Source organism: Triplophysa rosa, linkage group LG19 (assembly GCF_024868665.1).
Source record: "Triplophysa rosa linkage group LG19, Trosa_1v2, whole genome shotgun sequence".
In the NCBI taxonomy this organism is placed as follows: domain Eukaryota; kingdom Metazoa; phylum Chordata; class Actinopteri; order Cypriniformes; family Nemacheilidae; genus Triplophysa; species Triplophysa rosa.
Genome location: NC_079908.1, coordinates 14053951 through 14080635, shown reverse-complemented (window position 1 = coordinate 14080635; position 26685 = coordinate 14053951). Strand labels below are relative to the sequence as shown.

Below are 26685 nucleotides of genomic sequence, written 5' to 3'. Positions count from 1 at the left end.
TGCGGTGACTGACGCTATTACACAGCGCTAAGCCATTAATCTGATCTTTACTGCTTGGTATTCATGAGAAATTTAACATGGCATTTTAGGGGCGAAGGGAGCCAATAGCATAGGATGGAGTGACGTCAAATGTTTCAGTATACGGATCACGGAATAATCTCCTTCCCCCTCTGTATTTGGTAATTGGGCCAGAGATTTATCCCTTGTTTTGTTCTTTAAATGAAAAGGTTATTTGAAGTTGTCTTACAGAGATGTTTTCTTTTCATTTTAAATCCTTATGTGTTCCTTTGCATCGCTCCAAAAGTAGTCTACTTCTCAGAGAGAGAGTGTAGAGAGTGCCCACTCTCTACAATTTTAGCATAATCCAATTAAAGTAGTGAAAATTGAATTTAAACACTAGGAGATAAGAATTATCTCAGGGAGAATTCAAATGCCTGAAGACGTGTATGTAATTTCGCATCTTTTTTCAATCTGAGAAAGATTGAAGTAAATCTTCTCTGCCTTATATCTTTTTTCTTGTTTGCCAAAAAAGTTTAGTATGAACTCATTTTGGGGAGCTTTTGGTTGAGTCATTCTTTGTAGAAGTTACATTTTGTAGATCAATCTGAAGGGCCCAGCGTTATAAAACAAGGTTAAGTTGTATCTTTCCTTGAAATCTTTAAGACTTGTGAAGAGTAAAGTCTATTAAATTGAGTTCATCACGTTTTAAAGATATGTTGATACAGGTAGGACTGAATGGAAACTATTCAGTCTTTGTTGATGTTATCAATTGCCTTAATGCGTACTTGGCAACTTCTATTTAAATTTTCAATTGTTATCATCATCTCTGGTTGATGCCCTAATTGTTCTTAATCCTCGGCTTGGTTGGTCTTTCATAGTCCGAAACTAAAAGACCTACAGAATCATTCGGCTTTATTAGGATGTTTGGATGTGCCGTAACCTGAAGCTGTGTTTTATGGATTTTTAACTTCAGACAGAAAATATTGACACATTCGGCTTTTCCTTTTTACTCACCTTGTGAATGATTCGATTAATGACATCGGCCCTCAGACAATTTGTAGTATTTATTATGGGCAATGTTTTATTCTGTCACCATTTAATGGTATCAAGTATGCCCACAATGAATATTTTTATACATTTAATCAGATTCTGTGTTATTGATTTATTTCACGGGTAAAAATGTTAAATGGAGCGGTAAAGCCCATTGCACATTGAGTCTGAAATTTGTATTTGTTTACAATTACTTAATGCATTTGCTGACATGAACCAACAACGAATAGTACTTGTACATCATTCATTAATCTTAGTTCATGTTAATTTCAGTATTTATTAGTACATTTTATAGTCAAACATTGTATCTGTTAACATTAGTTAATTCACCATGAACTACCATAAATAAATGTATTGACATTGATTAACATGAGTAAGGATTAATACATGCGGAAAAACTAATTGAAAACAATGAAAAGCTCATTGTTAGTTCATGTTAGTTAATGCGTTTACTAATGTTAACAAATACATCATTGTAAAGTGTTACCAACAGAGCTGAGAGTAATACACACCTTATGGTATCTAAAAAGTTTTTGCCTATGTTTATTTAGAGAACGCAAATGTCTCTAGCGTCACTGAGCGTGTTGGGACATGTGCGCTACCTACCAGCCCATTTGTCCAGACAAAATAAACATAAGACTATCTGGATGTGTTGAACTTTAACAACTGTTGGTTGAATTGTGCTGGTATAAGGATTCCATGCGGGCACCTATAATAATCCAAGTCATCAACCCATAGTTTAATAAGTCTGCATTTTGTTTACTTGTTGTGTCTTTCTGACTAATCCAAGAACAGCCATTTCATCTTGATGTTCTGGTTGAGCTGACTAGCCAATAAATTGGTAATAGGCTGTGTATTGGCAAGTGCCTCCCGATACGATGCATATCACGATAGATGGGCCACGATACAATATATTGCTATGTATTTTGATACGATACACATTTGCGATATATTGCAATACTTTAAATAGAAAATGTAAAAAGTAGAGCTAGAAATACAACATGCTGTGCACCACCGGGAGTTTTCTGTAAGGATAAGTGTAAAAACATCCCTTACCACAACAGAGTGGCCATGATGTGCGATGCATGGACCTTTAGATCAGAGGTTTGGGTTCACAAACTGGATTGCGCCCCTCAAGTGGGTAGCACAGGGGAATAAGGTGGCTCACGCAAGTCACTTGGCTGTTGTGGTGCATTAAAGTTAAAACAATGAACATGGGCAGTATAAAACCTCTGGTTCATCCGTGCTGTAAATGCGCTGGTGTCAAATCCATGAAAGCACAATAAATGTCATTGTTACTTTTCTTAATAAACATTTTGTCTAATGCACTGCAGAAGCCAAGTGACTTGTGTCATGACTTGCGAAGCCTACAAACAGCATTATTTTATATAACTAATTACTCCATAACTTATTTTGAAGACCAAAGCACACCCACACATCAGCTCTGAGAGCTCCAAGCGTTCTTATTTTTTTCGCCATGCTCGCTTCCACTTACTTTTGGCCGTATGTATATGACATGATTTAAAAAAATNTTTAATTCCAAATGGCCCCCTGCAGCTTTGAGCTGATGGGCACAAAAATAATGACTAGAGAGCAGGAGAAATTGTAATTAGCAGAGGAGACGCTGATTATTTATTCATTATGATCAAAGGGTGGAGGTCACAACACCTGTTGGAGTGCGAAAAAGCAGAGAAGCTGACACAAGAGACTGGTTTTTGAAATGCAGAGACAAAAACAAGTGCTGTTTATCATTTGAAGCAAAAAGCAGGGAGTCTTTTAATAAGACAAAAAGCTGATTTTTGCATTATGTTTTTATCACCAACAAATAATAAACAAACCTCTTGCAGTCCATTAAAAGTCGATTGGTGTTTTGGGGATTACAGTGGAATGGCAATTCATAGAAGAATCAATAACAGCATGAATTACCAACTAGGGCTGTGCAATGATAATGATAGAGGGTGTGGACTCAGTCACATGACTTGGACTCGAGTCAGACTCGAGTCATGAATTTGATGACTTTTGACTCGACTTGACAAAATGTAAAGAGACTTGCAACTCGACTTGGACTTTAACATCAGTAACTGTGACTTCACTTGGACTTGAGCCTTTTGACTTGAAAAACTTGCTACTTTCCCCAAAACCCAAAGATTAAAAAGTATGTTGACGTGGACCGCTCTATCTCTCTCTGTGTTTATGTGCATCTGTGTGTGTGTGCTGTCGGCACAACATCAATCAATTTAGATCCACGTTGTTTGATCCGACAGTATCCATCCAATCAAATTGCAGGACAACCAATGAAGAAGAACTGTCAAACAACGCGCCAGTTGGCAAAAATGATCCAAAGATAGTTTCTTCGGTATAAAAACTACGAGGTGGTCAACAAAAAACGAACTGCAATATGCAAAACATCGGGTCGAAGATTAAAGATGGAGACGCAACAACTTCTAACTTCGTTCGACATTTGAAGTTGCACAAAGAAGGTAATTTTTGAATAACGCTAACGTTAGTTATCGGCTAAGTAACTTTGCTAGCTGCATAGTTAAATCAATGAGACGTAAACTCACTGTTAACGTTACATTGCAAACACGTTAAAAGGATCCCTGGGTATAGAGCGATGTATGGCTTAATATATGAACAATGGCATGACTTTATAATTGTGAAATAAAAAAACAGTGTAACTGTCACAGTATTCATAAACTTTGAAAAAATATTTTACTAGGAGGCCGCTATTTTTTGCGTCAGAATCCGTGATGTCAAATGGTTGCGACCTAAACCTGTTCTCTTTCGCAACAGCGAAGCACAACGTTTTACGTTTCTATCACTATATAAACAGTAAAATATGAAACGTAAAACATAAGATCAGATATACAAACACACAGGGACAGTAGGTGGTTATGTCCTCTTGACACAAGCCAGCCATAAAAGAAGAACGCGTTCAGTATTAGACGTCTGTTCAAGGTGAGCGTGCATTAAATCATAGCTTTAAACTACCGCCTTTGAGACATTTAAGACTATTTAGGACATCAGCATCCACCATAATCGTATACTTTATACATTATGAGAATATACTGATAAACACAATAATAATGCTTGCGGTTTGGTTATTTATTCAATGCGGTATGCAGTTATATATATTTTTATAGTTGGCTTGCCTAGCTGTGCTTGCAACCAGTTTACGTCATCGAAAAAGAAATGGCGTAGGGCTGTCAATTAATCGAAAATTAATGTAATCGTCAATTTTGCCTTCAACAATTACAAAAACAAAATAATGAGGTAAAACGATTATTTGCCACATTCCATTTTGCAAGGATCTCTCTTTTCTGTGGTATAAATCCACAGCGCACCCCCTTTCTTTACAGGGTTCAGCTTTGCTATTTCTTTACATTTATTTTTCATGAATTCACAGTTTAAAAGAAAGTTTTTTATTTTCTATGTTGTTTAAAAGTATGAGTAATCGTGTTAAATATCGGATCTCAATATTGCCAAAATAATCGTGATTATGTTTTTGTCATAATCGCAGCCTACATGGGGCCTCCTTAGGTTAAAATGAGTATTACATTTAGGGTTTTTTTTAAGAACTGAAAATATTTGATGTGTTTCTAACGACAAATGCTAGTAGTGTAAGGCTATTACAACGCATTAAGCCATACATCTCTTTATACACCGGGTTCCCTTTAAAGGGACTCGAAAGGACTCGAAACTCAAACTGTAGGACTTGGGACTTGACTTGAGACTTGTCGGTCTTGACTTGGGACTTGACTCGGGACTTGTCTGTCTTGACTTGGACTTGACTCGGGACTTGAGGGCAAAGACTTGAGACTTACTTGTGACTTGCAATACAATGACTTGGTCCCATCTGGATACATGTAACTATCGCAATATTTTTTTTTCGATAGTGTATCGATAGTGATACCTCTACTATCGATATTACATCAGCTCTGAGAGCTCCAAGCGTTCTTATTTTTTTCGCCATGCTCGCTTCCACTTACTTTTGGCCGTATGTATATGACATGATTTAAAAAAATATATAGATAGTAGAGGTATCACTATCGATACACTATCGAAAAAAAAATATTGCGATAGTTACATGTATCCAGAGGTGGGACCAAGTCATTGTATTGCAAGTCACAAGTAAGTCTCAAGTCTTTGCCCTCAAGTCCCGAGTCAAGTCCCAAGTCAAGACAGACAAGTCCCGAGTCAAGTCCCAAGTCAAGACAGACAAGTCCCAAGTCAAGACAGACAAGTCCCAAGTCAAGTCCCAAGTCCTACAGTTTGAGTTTAGAGTCCTTTCGAGTCCCTTTAAAGCGAACCCGGTGTATAGAGAGATGTATGGCTTAATGCGTTGTAATAGCCTTACACTACTAGCATTTGTCGTTAGAAACACATCAAATATTTTCAGTTCTTAAAAAAAACCCTAAATGTAATAATCATTTTAACCTAAGGAGGCCGCCATGTAGGGCTGCTCGATTATGACAAAAAACATAATCACGATTATTTTGGCCAATATTGAGATCCCGATTATTTAACACGATTACTCATTAACTTTTAAAACAACATAGAAAATAAATAACTTTGCTTTTAAACTGTGAATTCAATTGAAAAATAAATGTAAAGAAATAGCACAGCTGAACCACTGTAAAAGAAGGGGGTGCGCTGTGGATTTATACCACGAGAAAAGAGAGGATCCTTGCAAAATGGAATGTGGCACAATAATCGTTTTACCTCGATTATTTTGTTTTTGTAATTGTTGAAGCCAAAATTGACGATTACAATTAATTTTCGATTAATTGCACAGCCCTACCGCCATGTTCTTTTTCGATGACGTAAACTGGTTGCAAGCACAGCTAGGCAGCCAAACTATAAATAATATATAACTGCATACCGCATTGAATAAATAACCAAAACGCAAGCATTATTATTGTGTTTATCACTATATTCTCATAATGTATAAAGTATACGATTACGGTGGATGCTGATGTCTTAAATAGTCTTAAATGTCTCAAAGGCGGTAGTTTAAAGCTATGATTTAATGCACGCTCACCTTGAACAGACGTCTTAATACTGAACGCCTTCTTTTATGGCTGGCTTGTGTCAAGAGGACATACCGCCACCTACTGTCCCTGTGTGTTTGTATATCTGATCTTATGTTTTACGTGTCATATTTTACTGTTACATATGGAAAACGTGTGTGCTTCGCTGTTGCGAAAGAGAACAGGTTTAGGTCGCAACCATTTGACATCACGGATTCTGACGCAAAAAATAGCGGCCTCCTAGTAAAAATATTTTTTCAAAGTTTATGAATACTGTGACAGTTACACTGTTTTTTTTAATTTCACAATTATAAAGTCAATGCCATTGTTCATATATTAAGCCATACATCGCTATATACCCAGGGATCCTTTTAACGTGTTTGAAATGTAACGTTAACAGTGAGTTTACAGTCTCATTGATTTGACTATGCAGCTACCAAAGTTACTTAGCCGATAAGCTAACGTTAGCGTCATTCAAAACTTACCGTTCTTTGTGCAACTTCAAATGTCGAACGAAGTTAGAAGTTGTTGCGTCTCCATCTGTAATCTTCGACCCGTATGTTTTGCATATTGCAGTTCGTTTTTTGTTGACCACCTCGTAGTTTTTATACCCTGAACGAAACTATCTTTGGTATCATTTTTGCCAACTGGCGCGTTGTTTGACAGTTCTTCTTCATTGGTTGTCCTGCAATTTGATTGGATGGATACTGTCGGATCAAAACAACGTGGATCTAAATTGATTGGATGTTGTGCCGACAGCACACACACACAGATGCACATAAACACAGAGAGAGAGATAGAGCGGTCCACGTCAACATACTTTTTAATCTTTGGGTTTTGGGGAAAGTAGCAAGTCTTTTCAAGTCAAAAGGCTCAAGTCCAAGTGAAGTCACGAGTTACTGATGTTAAAGTCCAAGTCGAGTTGCAAGTCTCTTTACATTTTGTCAAGTCGAGTCAAAAGTCATCAAATTCATGACTCGAGTCTGACTCGAGTCCAAGTCATGTGACTCGAGTCCACACCTCTGCATGTATCGATATTTTTGCATAGCCCTAGTTGGTAATTCATGCTGTTATTGATTCTTCTATGAATTGCCATTCCACTGTAATCCCCAAAACACCAATCGACTTTTAATGGACTGCAAGAGGTTTGTTTATTATTTGTTGGTGATAAAAACATAATGCAAAAATCAGCTTTTTGTCTTATTAAAAGACTCCCTGCTTTTTGCTTCAAATGATAAACAGCACTTGTTTTTGTCTCTGCATTTCAAAAACCAGTCTCTTGTGTCAGCTTCTCTGCTTTTTCGCACTCCAACAGGTGTTGTGACCTCCACCCTTTGATCATAATGAATAAATAATCAGCGTCTCCTCTGCTAATTACAATTTCTCCTGCTCTCTAGTCATTATTTTTGTGCCCATCAGCTCAAAGCTGCAGGGGGCCATTTGGAATTAAAGGTTGTTTGCTGTCATTCCTGTCTTAAAAGATAGATGACGATAATAGCAAAGCATGTTTTTATTTTTGAATTTCTCCACCCCACTCCAGATTCCTACCGGATGAGCAGGAGTTTGATCTTCGACGTCTAAGCCTTGAACCATAATTGTCGTCTCTTATAATCCAGCGTGTTTTATTTGCGGCATTGCACCTTTATTCTTAGATTGTGCGCGTTTGCAAACCCCTAAAGTCTTTTTTCCCTTCGCATTTGGGTTTATCAAATTGCTAATGATTTCACTGAGCACTAATGGGCATTTTCACTGTTGTGGAAGTATGTTGAGAAATTTAATGAGCGCCGGTTTGTTTATCCAGACCTCTCTGAATGCTGGGGGAGCGGCAGGGCTATGCACGTGGTTATGCATTAACCCGAGTGCCCGTGTTCTCTCTCGGGGTCTCGGTTAATCCCCCCTCGACGTTCGACTGTAATTACCTTACTGTTCTGATCACACTCAGACCGCCAATTATTCGCGCACGGCTTTTGTTGTTTGTTCAGAGGGTCCCTATGACCAACTGTAGGTCTCGGAACCTGTTGAAAAGCTTTGTTTTGTGGCATAAAATGGCATTTCACTATGTATTCAGAGCAGGGATGGGTCACAGTGATCATCCAGTATGCCACTTGTGGGTATTTTTTGTTTTTGAAAATTTGGTTGCTGTAATGTGTTGTGGTTTTATAGAGTCACCTCTTAAAATGTACATTATGCTTTGTCCTTTAAAACACGTCTGCTACATCCATACAGATTCAGGCGTCATTAGTCATCGTGTTGCATCCTCCGTGCCTGTCGCCTGATGGATGGGCAAGTTTTCATAAGTACTGCAATGCATTTTAATCACACCATCACGTTTCCGACACGTCCAACCCTCCGTGCCCATAAAACCCCCGTCCCTCTGCACCCGGCACTCGAGTCCTGTCATGACACCAGTGTATGCAAATGTGATGCCTGAAGGGCCTTTAGTGCATATTAATTTGCTTGTGAGGTCTGAGGGTAGCTTTATCTTTCAAATAAACCTTTTTCCTCAGCCCTTGTTGTTCTGCATCAAAATCAGAGGCCTCCCTTGATGCAGTGGTGTATTTCACGAGGGTTTCAAGCTTGTCAGAAACTCTTTCTGATGAGAAATGGATGACCTATGAGTCACCGCCATAGCAGCTGGAACACGATCATACTCGTCCAACGTAAGAGCCCTTCTTTACTTTTTTCAGCAGTTTTTGCAAAAAATACAAACAAAACTCTCACAAGCAAGACTTTCACGAAGTGCCAATGTGAAGTATTGCTTTCTTGCAATGCATGAGCTTTGGTGTCATCGTGTAGTGAGGAAAACTAGTTGATATAGGTTTTTTATTCTAATATTCCAGTTTTTTATGTTTAGTGCTGTTGCTGTAATTGGCTGAACGATTAGGCTAATTGTATTTTAATTGCAATTTTGATCATTTCTGCCTCCCACAATTGATTAGCGCAAACATTATGATAGTATGGTTAGACAGTGTTCATTTTTGGGGAAGAGTGTGTATAGATGATAGGTCTAAAGTGTAAAAATGTGTAAAATTATTATTAGTCGCGATTATTAGTTGTGATTATTAGTCGCAATTATTGATCACGGTTATTGGTCTCGATTATTAGTCATGATTATTGTTTGCGATGATTAATCGTAAGTGATCATTTACCTGTTATTGTGCAGCCATAACTATAGCTGTTAGACTGTATATCCACTTTTCAACCCTTTTGGAGAAGTTTTAAGTCTAAGCAAATCCTCTTTACAGCACTTTGGCTACAACCATGAAGCCAGGTTTCTTTAGCCGGTGTGTTATTTCACGCTTCAGGTGTCCTGCCTTTGTGAATGTCCTGCGTCAACAGTGAGTCTACCACAAACAGTCTGTCAAGTTGACAATTGTTATACTATCTTTAAAACATCTTTTATGTAAAACCACATCAGATCAGAGCCAGGTGAACCCCACACAAAGTCGTTTTACACAGCAGTTTCAGGCTGCTTACTGATTTTTATAATAAATCGATTTTCACATACCACAAATAAATGTTTGTGTGTTCTGCAGGGAGTCTTTGTATTTGCCTCTCAAGCCCACTGAAGCCACAGATTTGTATGGAGTGAAAGTAGTGAGTGTTGAATCAGAGAGAGAGAGAGGGAGAGATTGTAAGTATTTCTGAGGAGGTTAGCAGAATAGACAGGGTGAGCAGAGGGAGGGGGACGCCTGTTAGCCTGTGTACATGCGAACGTTGTTGTAGAGAGAGAAAGAGCGAGAGAGAGAGGAGACAGCTGATAGACGCCGCTCGCTCTAGGTGCCGCGTTGTACTTGGCTCTACAAAGAAGCGCCAGCGGACGGCTTTTTCTCTCCGTTTGTTTCTCTTGGGGGGCTGTTGGGAGAGAAAAAGGGGGAAGGATCAGAAAACATGCCTTGATATTCCACTCATACACCTGAGTTCCTGTCACACGCCCGGAGTCTGACTCTTTCAATAACATGGGCTTCTTCCTCCCGTCTCACTGCAGTGTGTGTTTTCTCGAGCGGGCTGTTTTCGCTGCTGCTCTTGGCGCGCTGGCGAGCGATGCGTGTTTGTGTCCGCGCCATGCCGAGGCAAGCTCTCCCAGTCAGCAGCGCGAGCAGCCCCAGCAGCAGCAGTCTATGGCTGCCTGAGTTACGATACTGCTTATGTTTCCCCTGCACAGTGCTGCTCCAACACGGCGCCGATCCAAACATCCGCAACACAGATGGGAAGTCTGCCCTGGACCTGGCTGACCCATCCGCCAAAGCCGTGCTGACCGGTGAGTACTGGAACCTCATGTTCTCCATAACCATTTGTGCATGCTTTGTCTGTCTACATTCTTTGCTCTTTTTGCCTGTGCTTTGTGTTTATGAGTCTGAGCGTCTGCAGCTTGTTCCCCTCTGGTACCCTCAGAATGATACTACCTTTACACACAGCTTTTAAATCCAGCGGAATTGATATGTAGCGGTCGTCCACGTTAGGTTTGTTTGTGTAAAGTGAGATGATTGTCGTCCTTGAACGTTGCTCTGTCTAGTGTGCTCTCTCTAGTAGATGGATTGGGTGGTATGATGATTGTATGCGTGATTCTAGATAACAGAAACGGTATACAGTTGGGTTTCAGCAGTCGTGAGTCCACATTGATTCAAAATTAATTTAAATATTGTAAATAAACAAAGTTTGAGGATGTTAATAAAATTTCACAAGTGGACTGGACATAGACTTTCACTGTTTTTGGCTAGGAATTCAACTAAATTATTTAAATATGTAGTAAAGACTCTTTTTGAATAATTCAGTGAATATGTAAGGGATAATCCACGGCTAGCCGTGCATTAAAGGATTTTAAGGCACGACGTGGAGGCGAAGAACCACCCGACGCGAAGCGGAGGTTGCGTTTGCAAAGTGCATTAAAACCCTTTAACGCGAGTCTAGCTGTGGATTATCCCGCTTATACCATGGTCATTTGCCAAGTTAAAGATTTTATTGATGTTTACAGTGAAATTTTAGATCAAACAGGTGAAAATTACAGAAATTACAAAATTAATTGTCAGTTAAATTTCAAATGTAAACAAACTTACTGGAGCTACCTGTGCGTTAAAGGGTTTTAATGCACACCTTCCAGCCAATCAGAATCGAGTATTCAAAAAGACCATGGTATAAAATACGTTATAATTAAGAAGTGATGCTGTTAAAAGTTTTTAATTGGCAGTAGATGCTTTAACTAATGTAAGCAAACTGAACCGCAACTGCCGTTGCTTTTGACTGAGATGAGCCACATTTGATGCTGTTGCAAAATGCTGAGAATTAAATTCCTGAAGAAACATTTCAGAATGTGTTGGTTTGTTATTATATGCAGTGTTTATTATTACAGTTTTTGTAATAAACTGTAATATTATCTGTAGAACACAAAAGAAGATATATTGAAGAATGTTGGTAACAAACAACATTGGACTCCATTGACTTCCATTGTATGGACATACATAGTCATATACAGGTTTTGAATGATGTTTATAAATTTCTGTATAGTGGCTGATAGAAGTAGTACACTAATGAGGCATCTGTGTATTTACATCTATGATATACACACCTGTGAAGGCCAAACAATTATTGATGCAGCACGTTGCTTTGCAGCTATAAACAACTAAATTGTTTGGGACATGACACTAGGGCTGCAACAACTAATCGATAATAATCGATAATGAAATTCGTTGTCAACGAATTTCATTATCGATTAGTTGGTCTGTGACGTCACTTGCGAGCTGCGCAATAAATCAAGCGCATCTTCTTCCCTTTTAAAATTACCGTTTTAGATGTGTCTCTCCATGCATTATGAGCTGCGCAGTTTTAAAGTCAGACGTGTCTCTCCGTGGATGCGTCTCTTCGTGCAGCGCGAGCTGCGCAGTTTAAAAGTCACACGTGTCTCTCCGTGCAGCGCGAGGTGCGCAGTTTTAAAGTCACACGTGTCTCTCTGTGCAGCGCGAGGTGCGCAGTTTTAAAGTCAGACGTGTCTCTCCGTGCAGCGCGAGGTGCACAGTTTTAAAGTCAGACGTGTTTTGCATGCATCTCTTCAAGCTGCGCAGTTTTAAAGTTTAAAGGGGAGAGGTGTTTTAAATGACAAAATTAAAGATTATATTAGTAAAACCCAATTTGTGGCGTTTGCACTTTGCAAAGTACATAATAGGCTAAATACCCTGATTTGGTGGTTTATTTAGTTCAGAGGTGGGTAACGAAGTACATTTACTTTTTACTGTACTTCACTACATTTGAATGACAAATATCTCACTTTTCATGGCACAAAAAAATGATTTCCTTGGCCGACCGTCCCCTCGCTCCCAAGTTTGGGAGAGACTATTGTCAGTTGCTTCTAATATGACACACATGAATCAACTCACCAGGTGTGTTAATTATGGAGACATTCACAACATTTTGGGAGAAGGCTAATGAGTTCAGTTGTGTATAATTTTCCCATATCTGATTTACTTATTATAAGCAAAAGATGTAATTACATTTTATCAGATTAATCGAAAAATATTATCGCCCAACTGAAAGATTATCAAAATAATCGTTAGTTGCAGCCCTACATGACACGCCCAGCTTTGTATTCACTTAGTACTCCACATGTCTTTGTGTGTAAATAATCAAAGCAGTCGTGACTAAATGCCTTTATATTGCCCATCCTTGTAGTGTTTGGTGGCAGAGGTTCATGTACTATCAGACCTCACTGATCTATTACATGGACACTCAGACACATTCTGATTGTTTTTACACATAGTTGCATCATTTCCTGTTTGGTAGCTACATCATTTGGAAGAGGGATGTAGGAGAGCTCTCATCAGCTACATGTTTGGGAGCAATTCTCCATTCAGTTTTTTTATTGTCGTATTAACAAACAAACCAATGGCAGCAGTGATGCATTATAAAATCAATAAGAACACTATTTAAACACATTAGGCTTCATTGATTCAATTTATGTGTATGACAAGGTTATAATAGTTTGGAACACTGTTAATCAGTCATTTCTCACGTCACGGTAATTTGAAGTTAGTTCTGTAATGAAAAATACATGCAGTCATCTCTTGCATGAACAAGAGGGTCAGTTCTCAGGGCACAGAAGTGATTGTGCAGATTTATTCAAGTGGCGTCATGAGGATAGAGAGATAGTTGAAGCCTGTATGATTCGCTTTGCAACTGTGGTGATTGGTGAGCATAAGAAATTCTCTGTAAACCGTGAGATTTACCATGAAAATCAACATTTAGAAGAAACACATTGCCGAAAAGTAATAAATAAAAAATAAGATGATCGCTAAAGCCAATGCACTCGACAAGGTTTGGGCCTTTTTTGCCTTTTGATGCTTTAGTCTTAGTCTGTCACAAAAGCCAGTGCCTCCTGCCAGTGCATGCCTGTTGCCGAGCTTCTGCTAGTGAGATTCGCAGCGACTATGATCAATTTTACACTAGTTTGAAATCTGCAACACAAATCATCAGGTGCGAACACTGTCCGGAATATTAAGGATGTATCCTGCACTTCCCACTTCCTTTATATGTTTACACACTATCAATAATCATAATTATTAAAGATCGGGTAACACGCAGTTTCTGCCAATCTCATATTAATCTTGAATACCTATACATTAGTATTGCATATGTCGTATCTTCAAAGAGTATTTAGTTTGATCAAATTTATAAAAAAGAGATACAGCTGTACGATTATTCCCGGATAAAGACAAGCTGCTGGAGGAAGGCAGGGGGACGGAACTACAGCACGAGCACACAATACATCATCGCATTAATCCCTTGCCAACAAAACACAAACATATGACTTTACCACGTGCAGTTCATGTCCGACATCTTTTAGCACTGGGACCATCTATCAGTTTCAAATGATCTCCAAATCAAGCGTTATATCCACAGTTTAAATAACATCCATCACTAAAATGCAGTGAACAAACAAACGGACCTCAACTTCTCTCACTATTGCAAGAGAAATGAGCTGCAGCTGCAGGCCCACAGCGCAGCCAATCTTGACGCAGCGCAGCCAATCTTAATAAGCAGGTCTTCCTTTTGCTGGTTGGTTGGCGCGTGGGTGGGTTATTTCTGTTGCCTTGCCATGGGCGTGCTTTTCCGGGAGAATTGCCCAATAAAAGGAATAGGATCTCTCTTACGAAACAGGGATCCAGACTTATAAAAAACTTTCCGAAACAAGTTGGAGTGCTGGGGGAGTGTATCAAGCACAGAAATAATACGTCATAGGTCCAACTCGTTTTTTAACAAGTTGACCATGTTAAGCATGAGAAGCCAGCACGTTTAACAGTGAAAAGAAGTCAGAATGCATGAAATAGCATGTTACCCGATCTTTAATATCACTGTTATGATCAATGCTGGTATATTGTGGCACCCTGCTCTCAGAGCCAGGGTGATGCCTTTGGTTTTGTGTATATAAATACAGCAGAGGCTGCACTTTAGTCTCTTGAGTATTACAGATAATTGTTATAGATCCTCTTTTCCTGCCTGGTTACCTGACCCTGCCGAAAAGCTTTCCTGTCAAACCACCCATCGCCTGTCCAGAGATATTCATTCGGAATGATGTCTGGCCAGCTGTCTACGGTCACACCAGACTTTGTTTATTTCCCAGTAAGCTAACTTCTAATTACTAACTGAAATATTCTCTTAGAAGCTTAGCGACCAGAACAGTCATTCGCAATTTTGTTTGTTCGCCTAAGGCACAGTTCATCTCCCTTTGCTTTCTTTCTGCTAATTTGAATGTTGCTGGCGCAAGTTACGCCACGAATTAACCGTGTGAGAGGTCGAATGCCATCCAGTCATCTGTGAGTGTAGCTGCATCCAACAGTTTCTGAAGAAAGAAAATAAGATATGGAATTGCAGAGTGAATAATGACGGTTCATTTTTGGTGAACAGTTCTTCTAAACAAAGTATTTGCATTGTTTATTGTAAGAAGTTGTAAATAACAGCACAAAGCCTTAACTACTGCATTAACTGCAGTCTAATGGAGCCCATTTAGTTTAAACATTCATTGCACGTTTATATCGGTTATGGGAGCTGATTGCATGATGACAAAGTTACCAAAGGGGTGCTTTACAAGTGTTTTGGTTATGAATGTTTTGTATTATTTATGAGGAAAGGGAGTGTTTGGTGTAAACATACCTCGTCGGATTTGGTCTTGTGTCTGGGTAATAATGAGGCAGGCGTGACAGATTTCACACTAACAAGAGCATCACATCAACTTAATGGCACTCGCAACACACACACAACCTCATTACTCTGCTTCAGTAGTGCTACATATAGAGATGTGCTGACGGTATAATTCATTTAGTGATAAATATTTTAATAGGAAAGTGATAAAAAACTTGCTCTGGTGTGAGATTGAAAAGTCAGTCCTTCTTTGTAAGATGTGTATTGTTGTAGTTATACGGTTAGACATACAATCCAGCCACACAATACTGAAGGAATAAAACATATTATTGACTTTCTGTGGATTAGTTTAAGGTATTGTCAATATCATTAAGGTGAAGATCACATTTTTTGTAGATCTTGTAGACTTTGTGCCATGATTCTTTGAAGTGTGTCTAATATTTACCTTTGTGTATTTGTCTCCAGGCATCTTTAATGAAGAGATGGGTTCTTGCTAAGACATAAAACCAATGGTTAGGTAATGTCAAAGCTGTTCTGTATGAACAGGTAAACCGTTACAGAACATTGGAATGAAATTATTACATTGTGTTCTTAACAGCCCAGTTAAGAACAGTAGAAGAACAGTAACAGTAGTTATTTTCCATTCAGATTGTTTCCAGATTTTCTTATCCATGAAAGCTCTAGTTTTAATAAAACGCCAGAGTAGGCGGTTTGATTCGTGCTTGTATATGACACACAAATTACAGCCAAGTGGTGTCAGCGCCTCTCTGATATGACAGATTTTGTGAGACCTTGAGTTTGACTTTGATCATATGGCAATGAGTCGGCCATCTGAAGAAGTCCTTGCGAAGACAGAATGTTCTTTCAACTTCTTTTAGAACACTTGCTCTGTAGCTTGTGTGTAAAATGATTCAATCCACATTAACAAAGTAATTTGTGTGTCTTTTGAGTCTTTTTTGTGTGAACAGTAAATGATTTGGCTCATGCTTACTATGAAATTATTAAAGTCAGCGAACATTATCTCATTATGTAACGTATGGGAATGTTTTTGTTAGTGATAAATGTACTGTGTTCAGTTAAGAAGGATTTTGGAAGAGCCTGCAGTTTCAGTGGGACAGTGTTGAAAATAAAGTGCAAGAAATGCACAAAAAGTGCCGGTGCATATATCTTGCAAAATTTATTTATCGGAAGGCTAATGTTTAGGTGCATGTAGTTTAAAAAGGATTCGTCTCAAAGCACATTTTTTAAGAAACCTCCCCAAGTTATGATCATTTTGATTAATCTGGTACTGCTTATAAACAGTGTTGGGTGTAACTAGTTACGAAGTAATTAGTTACTGTAATTGAATTACTTTCCCCTTGAAAAATTAAAGTAAGAGATTACTTTTATTTTTTCTGTAATTTAATTACAGTTACTTCTGATGTAATTAAACTAAATACTTTGTGTAATAATATGTGTGTGTGCAGAAGAGGAATGTACATCAAAATTCAAAGTCTAACTTTAAAATCCGTGCTTTAATGTATAATTCTCACATTTGTAATTAATAATAATACTTTATGTGGTTTTATATTATTTATTTGAATGAATTAAAAGAGCCGTTTCACGTCTATCCTTGAATCACTTAACTCATCAAGGTTGATGTAGGATATAGAAAGTAATTAGTAATAAGTAATTAAATACTTTTTGAAGAGAGTACTTGCACAGTAATCTAATTACATTATCGAATGTGTAATTAGTAACTAGTAATTAATTACTTTTTCAGAGTAACTTACCCAACACTGCTTATAAAATGAAACACAGATTAAAGAATACTAACAGACAAATGTTGATCATCAGGATTTTTTTAAATGAAGCATGGGATTGCAGTTATTAACTAAATCAGTTTTGTTTTGCTGCCCTCAAACACTCTAGAGTTCACGCTGCCCCTAGCATTGCAATCAGATGCGGGTACATTTCTCTATTGTTACAGACTTGATTAATATAATATGTTCGACCTGTTCGTTTTGAAGAGATTAGTTCATAACACTTGAGAATGGAAAAATCTAATAGCTGCCGGCGTGTTGTCCTCTTAAAGTGTCAGATAGAACGCTGTTCATTTAGTTTTGCTTGATTGACTTTCGAGAGGAACGATGTTTATTATGACCGCTTTGTACATATATAAACAGGAAAAAGTTATTTCCAAATCAATGCAGGTTGATTTTGATAGAAAAACACACTAAGCCTTCTCATCCTAGACTGAATCTCGGTGTGAGCTGTCTGAACGACGACTTTGACATTTATATGCGTTACGGTAAGATGTTTGAAGTGCCCTCCAGCACAAAACGACGCAAGAATGTGAAATAAATGCAGTTTTTATAGCATGTAGACCTGATTGGTAAATCGGTGGATTGCTGCAATGCTTCAAAAATAAAGTAAAAATCCCTTTAAGCATTATGTCTCGTATGCTTTTAAAACGTCTGAAATGTTTTATATTGCTCAGCACTGTGGATTCTGTTCAGTGCGTGTTCCTTTCCCTCTGCAAATAGATATATGTTGGTTGTATTACTCTGAGAAATATAGAGTCTAAAATGGCAAATGTCAAGGGAAATACAAAGTCACAAGGCCTCAGATGTTTTCTGAGGGAAGTTGTGTTGAGTACTTGAAAAAAACGCACTGCATTGAATGGAAAAGTTTGCTGACGTTTGTTGACCTCAAGCGTGAATTATCAATAAACAATGAATAATACATCAAATCTAATAATGATGTTTTTTATTGTTATTTTCAAACCCACTTTCCAAGCAAAATGCTTAAAATATCCATCTTAAGTTTCGTCTTATAAAATGTCCTAAAAACAGAAAAAGATTTAAGTTTGAAATCTTCCACAAAATTAGATTCACAGTCTGCTTTAAAAGGTAGTTCAATGTTTCTCAGTTCGCCCACACCCAAGACGATCACAGAAAACTCTACATAAATCTTGTCAGAATACGCTGACGTACTCCCTCATGCATCATCTTTAATACGTTAGATTAAGAGTTTAGGTTAGAGTTAAGAATTAGGATATTTATCAGTAGAACAAAGACTTATTTGACGTGTTTACTTTTCTAATCTGATGGAGAAAATAATGAACTTGATATTCTTGCCAGTTTCTTTCCCAGGTGAACTTAAGAGACAAATGGTGCATATTTTTCAGTCTAATTTGAGTGACTTGAGAGATTTTGCTTGCACGTGTGTTACTCTAGGTCAGTGATTCCCAAACTTTTTACAATGGCGTACCCCCGCAGGGATTTAACATCATTCTGCGTACCCCCTTTTCTTACAGTCACAATTGTGGTCTCAAACATTTTTTTATTTGCATTCCAAATACATGTAATTTTCTTTTATCAAACAATAAATGATATATGACTCATATATATAAATAAATGACTCTGCTTGAAATGTGCTTGAAATGACTTGCATAACTCTGTGATGTTTGGTTGTATCGGAGAAAGTCTGAGTCTAAAATCATTCTCTATGCAGAGGCTGTGTCGATATTTGTTCTTTATGTGGGCAAGTGCTGAAAACCCACTCTCGCAAAGATATGTTGTGGAGAAGGGCAGTAATGTTTTCAAAGCGCGATCGGCTAAGGCAGGATACTCTGCATGCAAAGCTATCCAGAAGTCTGTCAGTAATTTTTGTGCGAAGTCAATTCTCAAAGCGCCACTCGTAGAGATTTCAATGAGACTCTCTCGCTCAGAAACAGGAAGGTTCGCCGTGCTGTTTGCAGAGAATGGATTGCGAATCCAGGTGTTTGAATTGTCTGTCTCGGGAAAGTACTTGCGCAACTGCGAAGACAGCTCAGAAAGGTGTTTCATTATGTCACGCTTAACGCTGTTAGTAAGGCTGAGTTCGTTTGCTAGCAAAAAATCATGCAATGATGAAAAGGCTTCGGTGTTGTTCTCGTTAATGCAATTAGTCCAGAGAGCAAACTTTCTGATCATGGCCTCAGTTTTGTCCTGTACATTAAATATGGTTGTGGCAACTCCCTGCAATCCGAAGTTCAGCTCATTCAGACGGGAAAAAACATCACCCAGATAGGCCAATATTGTAAGCCACTCTTCGTCATGTAAGCGGTTACTCAATTCAAAGGGATGGTCGATAAAAAAAGCTTTAAGTTCATCCCTCATCAAAATTGGCAAAATGCTGTTTAAAATAGTTTTGGATGGCGTTTAGCATGTCACAGCCCTCCAACAGTATTTCATGTCAACAAAGCAAGCACACACATAAAGACAGATGCACTGTCACATAATTATCCATTCAGCCATCTCACCGCAGACAGCTCGACTGCTCATTATTCAGCATCCTGAAACAGGCCTAGGTTTACAACACTGCTCTCTTATACCTTCGAGATGGTATTTTTATTTTATGGTTCTTTGCATGGTTGATGTCCAGCCTACAAGGTCACTACTTGGAAACACTAGATGTCTACACCTGATGGCTGATGGTTTGTTGGTCCTGACAAGCCATTTTTTCTAGTTTGTCCAAAGCTCTTGTATGGTCCATAGCTCCCTGATCACCAGTGATATTTTTTAATTTTCTGGATAGAACAGAGAACAAATCCTCAAGTTTATTTACTGCTGCTGTCTTTGGATCCGTTTTTTTAAATCCAGGGGCTTTTATTTTGTCTGACTTTCCTATTACGTTATTATGGAAATAAGTGAATTCAAAATGACTGAAGCTGTTTAAAGAGCCTCGTGTTATGTTGCCACACAAAAAGAAAACGTCTAGTGCGATCTTGAAAACCTCTCAGCACCAGAGTTAAGAGGGGTTGTTTACTTAATCTGTTCATCATAATATCCTGCCTCTCTCCTACCAGGATTTAAGCAGGAAAACAAAACTGGCGGCAGTTTTATTTATAAGATTTACTTTTTCATTGCAGGCAGTCTCTTCCCAGTCAATTAGATCTAGCAATTGATCCAGAGCCTGTGCCCTGCTGGGTGGGTGGGTCAGATAATCCCTTTTCATCCTCCGCGTTCGGCTGTGGCGAAACCTTTCAGATTGTGTTTGGTTACAGCATATTAAGAACCCTATGTCTGAGGATTGTAGGTCTAGTCGTAACCTTTGGCTCATGTGGAATTTAAGCCAGTTTGTCAAGCTTGAATGCCCGTCAGCCTCTTGAAATGAGCATATACTAAATTTAGTGCTGCACGATAATTTATTGCGATACCACTAAATCCTATTGTAATCGAGCTGGCTGCGATATGCAATGTGTCGATATTTTTTTTAATGCGTAGCTTGTCCGTGAAGCACGGCTCTGGGATCAGTAGGAAATGCTGCTCGATCTAAAAGCAGTGCGAGTTTGAGTCACTTATAATGTGCATTTGAAAAAGCAACACCCGTCAAACACGATTATTATAAATATACTTTATTGTCATAAAAATACCTGATGAGGCTTGAGTAACAGTGATAAAAAGATGTCCATTTCCTAGATTCTAGAATGTGTTGTGGTCTTCTTCTGCAGTGCGTATTTGGAGTTTCCGCACGAGAGCGCCCTCTGGCTTTCCGATGCAGCAGCATTTTCCCGTACTTCACTCAAAAGCTGTGCATAAATCATGTGATATTTATCGTCGGTTTATCGCGACAGCCCTAATACTAATCATATTTCATTGTTCGGTTACCAACCTTCTTCAAAATATCTTCTTTTGTGTTGTACAGAGGAAAGAAAGTCATACACGTTTGAAATGACAAGAGCGTCAGTCAATGATATCAGAATTTTCATTTTTGGGTGAACTATCCCTTTAAGGGATGTGGTCACAAGATCTGTAGTTGTGAGGGAGTTTTTTCCGCTGGAACATTTGTGACTTGGGAAATTTGGTGTGTGTTCCAGACTGAGCCACCTCTCATTGATCTGAAGCCATTTTTACCCGTGAGCTTAGGGAGCAGCGGGAGATCTTTTTTCAGCCCACCTGTGGAGCTTCAGATCAAGGGAGTCTGTTTATCTCTGAATAATTAATGTTCTACTGAATTATCCACTCCCTGTCTGCAGTATACAGAGCACCCAGCCGCAAAGCCGCTCGCCTCCAATGTTTAAATATTCTACAAGCTGAAATCAAATCGAAATCATTACATTTGTTGTAAACAGTTTTTGCTTTGCTCTCAGCGACACGATGCAAAGACCTCATTCTGTATGCAGCTCAACAGTCTGGTCTCATTCTGCTGAAATCATTTGTGTATAGACCTGAACATTAAGGGTATCATTGATATCCAGCTTTAATCGAAGTTGTAGTTCTCTGTATATGCACTTTGGATGTTTACAGAAGGATTGTGTTGAATTTTTTTGATAGTCAGTGGCTCTGGTCATGCCTGAAAATCCCAGCTCCGTGTGATTTTTTTTTTTCCCCTTGGTGTTTTACAACTGGTATTTTTGTTGATAAAAAACATTTCCTATGGCTCGCTTTAGAAAAAAAGAAGTCATTAAATTTTGCTGATAAAGCACCCAGAGGGGTTTCGATAATGGAGGCTCACAGAGCCATTTTGCGAAGAGGAATATCTGAGGCAACATTAACTTCAATTAATTACTTAGCTTAATGGTCAGAAGCTGCTTCTTGTGGGCGTACAGCCGATCGGTCCTCTTTGCTGGACACCGGACTGTAAAAACTGCAATCAGCCCCTTGCTTTTCTTACTGGGCCAAACTGGTGTAATAAGTCTGAGTTACTGTTTCTATTTTCCTATTAAGATTTTATCATGAAGCAGGTGAAGATTTGTTCATTGTCTGCCTTTATGTGCTTGAGGAAGTCTGGAACATCTCTGCAGGCGCATCTTTTCAAGGGCAAGCTTTTCTATTCTTTGCATTGTGGACTGTTAACATTTGCATTGATTTCTCTGTTTGTTCTCTTTTAGTTAATGTAATAGATTTGATTGTGGTTTTTTTTGGTGATCGAATAGAAATCTTTGTAATATATTTGACAGACACTTTTATCCAAAGGGACTTATGGTGCCTTGAGACCAGTGTTGGGTGTAACTAGTTACTAAGTAATTAGTTACTGTAATTTAGTTACTTTTCCTTGAAAAAGTAAAGTAAGGGATTACTCTTATTTTTTCTGTAATTTAAGTACAGTTACTTTTAATGTAATTAAACTAAATACTTTGTGTAATATATGTGTGTAATAGTGGAATTGACATCAAAATTCAGAGTCTAACTTTAAAATCAGTGCTTTAATATATTATTCTCACATTTGTAATACTTTGGTCAGTTAATAAGAGTACTTTATGTAGTTTAATATTATTTATTTGAATGTATTAAAAGAGCCGTTTCATGCCTATCCTTGAATCACTTAACTAATCAAGGTTGATATAGGATATAGAAAGTAATTAGTAATAAGTAAACAAATACTTTTTGGAGAGAGTAATTTGTACAGTAATCTAATTACACTGTTGAATATGTAATGAGTAACTAGTAATTAATTACCTTTTCAGAGTAACTTACCCAACACTGCTTGAGACCATAGACCGAAAAGATGGATGACGTGCCTCTATTTACTTCTATTATAGAACAATGAAGCCAAATTATCCCAGATATGGTCGCTGACTAGGGGTGGATCGGTTCACAAAATCCACGGTTCGGTTTGTGTCGCGGTTCTGTGGTCACGGTTTTCGGTTTGATTCGGTATACATAGTTGTATACATAGTATACATCGGGCCGATCGGTCTGCGCTGCGCCGCATGAAGTCCAAAAAAGCCTAACTGTGAGCAGAGAGTGTTAGTCAATGCATTGAAGAAAACGGCGGCCATGGATGTAAACGAGGTTGCTTGTCAGATTCTCCCATTAAGCAACCATATTTTTTTAATAAGCCCCTGCGCATGACCGGACCGAACAATACAGGCTTGTCTCGAACCGAAACCGTTTTTTTCATGAACCGTTCCATCCCTGCCGCTGACATATTGCGCTAATGACGTCATTCTGAGCCAGAGTTTGCACACCATTGTCCCGCCTATATTCCCAGATGACGCAGTCACAAACAAGCAAATAATGTTTCCACACACACTTTTTGTAGCATCTTATAACTAACTAAAACAAACTTACTGGAAAAACAAACACTTGAACATGCATCAGCGTGATAGGAACTGACTAAAATGACAGAAACCGTTTTTGGCAAAAATGTATTTGAAGTGTACTTGGACTTTTTTTAGTTTGCCGTCATCTATACTGCAGCCAGCCACCAGGGCACGATCAAATTGCTTTGGCTTCACTTTGCAGGATGTGTGCGGCACGTTTGTTTCAATCTAGCATGCTCTTGGGAATCAAACCTATGACCATTGCGCTTCAAATGCAATGCACTTCCTAATTGAGCTACAGGAACACTCAATATATGTATTTCTTTGTAATGTCGTAGATTTCTGACACATTAGCCCTGTTTGGATATATGTGCCAAGTGTTATTGATTCTGGCAGTACACTCTCTCTAGTGCAGATCTCATTTGATGTTCAGATTAGCCAAGGTCAGTTATAGATCCATGAGGATATCACTAACATAAGGCGCTCTGACTGCCAGTTCACATTACCTTACCCTATCTACTGCGGTATTTTTCTCAGAGCGTGGCTTATCTTACATAAGGAAATAGAGTTGTGTTGGAATAATGTTCGACTTTTATGTTTCTGTAGTGCATATTTTGTTTGTGATTGAAAGCAGCACAAACCGTTTTAGTATTAGTTTGGCTCGGGAATAACACTGCCCTCCTGTGGGTAACTCAGCGTGAGCTTTGGACAAATACTAATGTGACAAAACAAAAGTCTTAACAACGCGCTCACAAATTGTGTCCGCTGTTTTTTCTGCTAGATTTGTTACACGTCACTCCGCTGGTTTGCGTTCGTTTAATCTTGGTTTTCTTGGAGTCAAACCAGTGGCTAAAGAAATAATAATGCCACCCGGACCTTTAGACCGTAATTTGCCGCCTCGCTTGTGAGGTTTCTATTATTTAAAGTCTGGGGCCTTAAATGAGACGTTTGTAGGCCTGCATACAAATGACACCTCTTAAGAAAGTCATACCCTGGTAAGTGTACACATTGTTATTATGATTAGCTCCCAGAGGGAGGTGCTGGTTCAGCCTCTTCTACTCACCACATACGCTCGAGAGAGAGAGAAAGAGAGAATTTGCAGCAGTAGCTGTGTGTTTGAGAGTGCTGGACACGTAACGGTCGTTCTGGGAAAGCTGCCTGTTTCCGGGCAGGTGCTGTTGGCTTCCCTGACAGTTCTGAGGAGAAAGCGAACAGATTAGCGGCATAGCTCGCAGGCACATACAGCCAAGTAGGGCATTCGCAGGAAGGGCCTTAAAGCCAGAAATGTTAAATGAGTCCTCTGTGCCCACGGCTCGGGATGCCTGAGGTGTCGGGGCCAGATAGCCTTCATGCGCAGTCACAAAAGCTGTCAGCGGTAAACAGGCACAATCCACTCTGTAGAAAAACTGGGATCTGAATAGAAATGGCAGCGGAGGGGTTAAAGCTGAAAAGCAAATGATCGAAAGTAATGTCGGGATGTCCATTCAGCGTGATCTATTGAAGCAAGGCGGTTAGGGAGACGGGAATTGAGAATGTCGGCCCCGTGTTTTTAATGACCCATTTTATTATCGAAGATTTTCTGCACCTTCAATCCACCCTCTCCTATTGCTTTATTCCACATTTGGTGGGTTTTTCACTAAGTCTTTTCTTATACGTGGTGTGAGGAGGATAAACCTCTTATTGCAGCAGGAGCGTAATCCCTTTTGGATGCCCACAGCGTATTACACAGCAGAAGTGGAGCAGATACATCTGTGACTTTGTAGAGCATCAAGACGCTCCCACGTTCAATGATTATAACAAAGCTCGAATCCCATTTATTTGATATATTCAACCCAATATTAAGCGATTTACTGGGATTCAGAACTAGAGTGATCTATATACTGAAGCTTGAAGTATGCTAGCTGGCTAGTTCTGAATAGAAATCACTTGACTGACTGGGTTTGTTTGTGGGTTGTTGAAGCTTTGTTTTTTTCTTTTTCTTGAAGCTGCAGTGCGTACATACAGTGCATTTTTGGGGGGTTAAAAATAAGCAGAAATCCTTTATTGAGCAAGTACATAAATAAACAGTATTCAAAACTGTCTTACCATGCTTCACAACTTTAAACTTATAATAATGATTGAAGTTTGATCTGTCTGGTGCAATTTCAATGGCAGTTGTTTTCAATACATAAAGTAACCTGCAGTTTTAGTTTCAAACAGAGATGGCGATATAGAGGCAAAAGTTATGGATTGCAGCTTTAAAGGTCCAATATGTAGTTTTTTGGAGGATCTGTTGACTGAAATGCAATATAATATACTGTACGTAACTATGTCTTCAGAGGTATATAAAGACCATACATAATATGTTATGTTTTTATTACATTAGAATGAGCTATTTCTATCTACATACACCGCGGGTCCCCTTGCACGGAATTCGCCATGTTGTTTCTACAGTAGCCCTAAATGGACAAACGGCTCTGCAGAGCGTGTTTTGTAAATACATAATCTCCTTCAGCAAAGAAGCAGAAACGCAACAACATGTTTGTCCTGTGAGAACCGCCGTAGTGCTTCGAAAGAGAGTGGAAGTGGTGGAGTGAGTTATTGGTTGCAATTCGCAATCTCCCACTAGATGCTGCTAAAATCTCCACATTGCTCCTTTAAATAAGAAAAGCTTGATTGTAGGGCTGTCACGATAAACCGACGATAGATATCATGTGATTTATGCACAGCTTTTGAGTGAAGTACGGGAAAATGCTGCTGCATCCGAAAGCCAGAGGGCGCTCTCGTGCGGAAACTCCAAATACGCACTGCAGAAGAAGACCACGACACCTTCTACAATCTATGCCTATGGACATCTTTTTATCAATGTTACTCAAGCCTCATCAGGTATTTTTATGATAATAAAGTATATTTATAATAATCGTGTTTGACGGGTGTTGCTTTTTCAAATGCACATTATAAGCGACTCAAACTCGCACTGCTTTTAGATCGAGCAGCATTTCCTACTGATCCCAGAGCCGTGCTTCACGGACAAGCTACGCTTTAAAAAAGATTGACACATTGCATATCGCAGCCAGCTCGATTACAATCGTGGTATCGCGATAAATTATCGTGCAGCCCTACTTGGTTGTATTCATCCAAGTGGATTGACTTTTTGTGGATAGTTTTAATCTCTGTTGAATATTTTCTAAAGGCCACCCATTTTCACTTACTGCGAGATGCTCATGGCCCTGCAAAAGCCCCATCATTCTGTTCTCCTGTGTGACAAGCCTGTTCTCCAGCCCTGACAGCTCATTGATTACCTTGGCGGCTGCATTTCGATCGGCTCTCTGATAAATTCTCGCAGCTCTCAATCCTCCCCCTCTTCCAGTGTTCATTTGTCTTTATCCACCGGAGCATTACTCAAAAGGGTTTCCATGAGAAAATGCAAATCCCGCCACACGGCACACGCCATTTGCTGTCACTAAATCCATTTCCTTTCGTCTA

The 26685-nt window shown here is 38.9% G+C and overlaps 1 protein-coding gene across 2 annotated transcripts in view; it reads left to right on the top strand.

The window, feature by feature from the left end:
* The window catches only part of tnksa (tankyrase, TRF1-interacting ankyrin-related ADP-ribose polymerase a), a 90442-nt gene that overhangs the window by 2001 nt on the left and 61756 nt on the right, over positions 1 to 26685 (top strand). For both annotated transcript variants that reach the window (XM_057359502.1, XM_057359501.1), the window contains exon 3: positions 10246 to 10341. In XM_057359502.1, coding sequence (XP_057215485.1) covers positions 10246 to 10341 — 96 coding nt within the window. The remainder of the gene's footprint in view (positions 1 to 10245; positions 10342 to 26685) is intronic.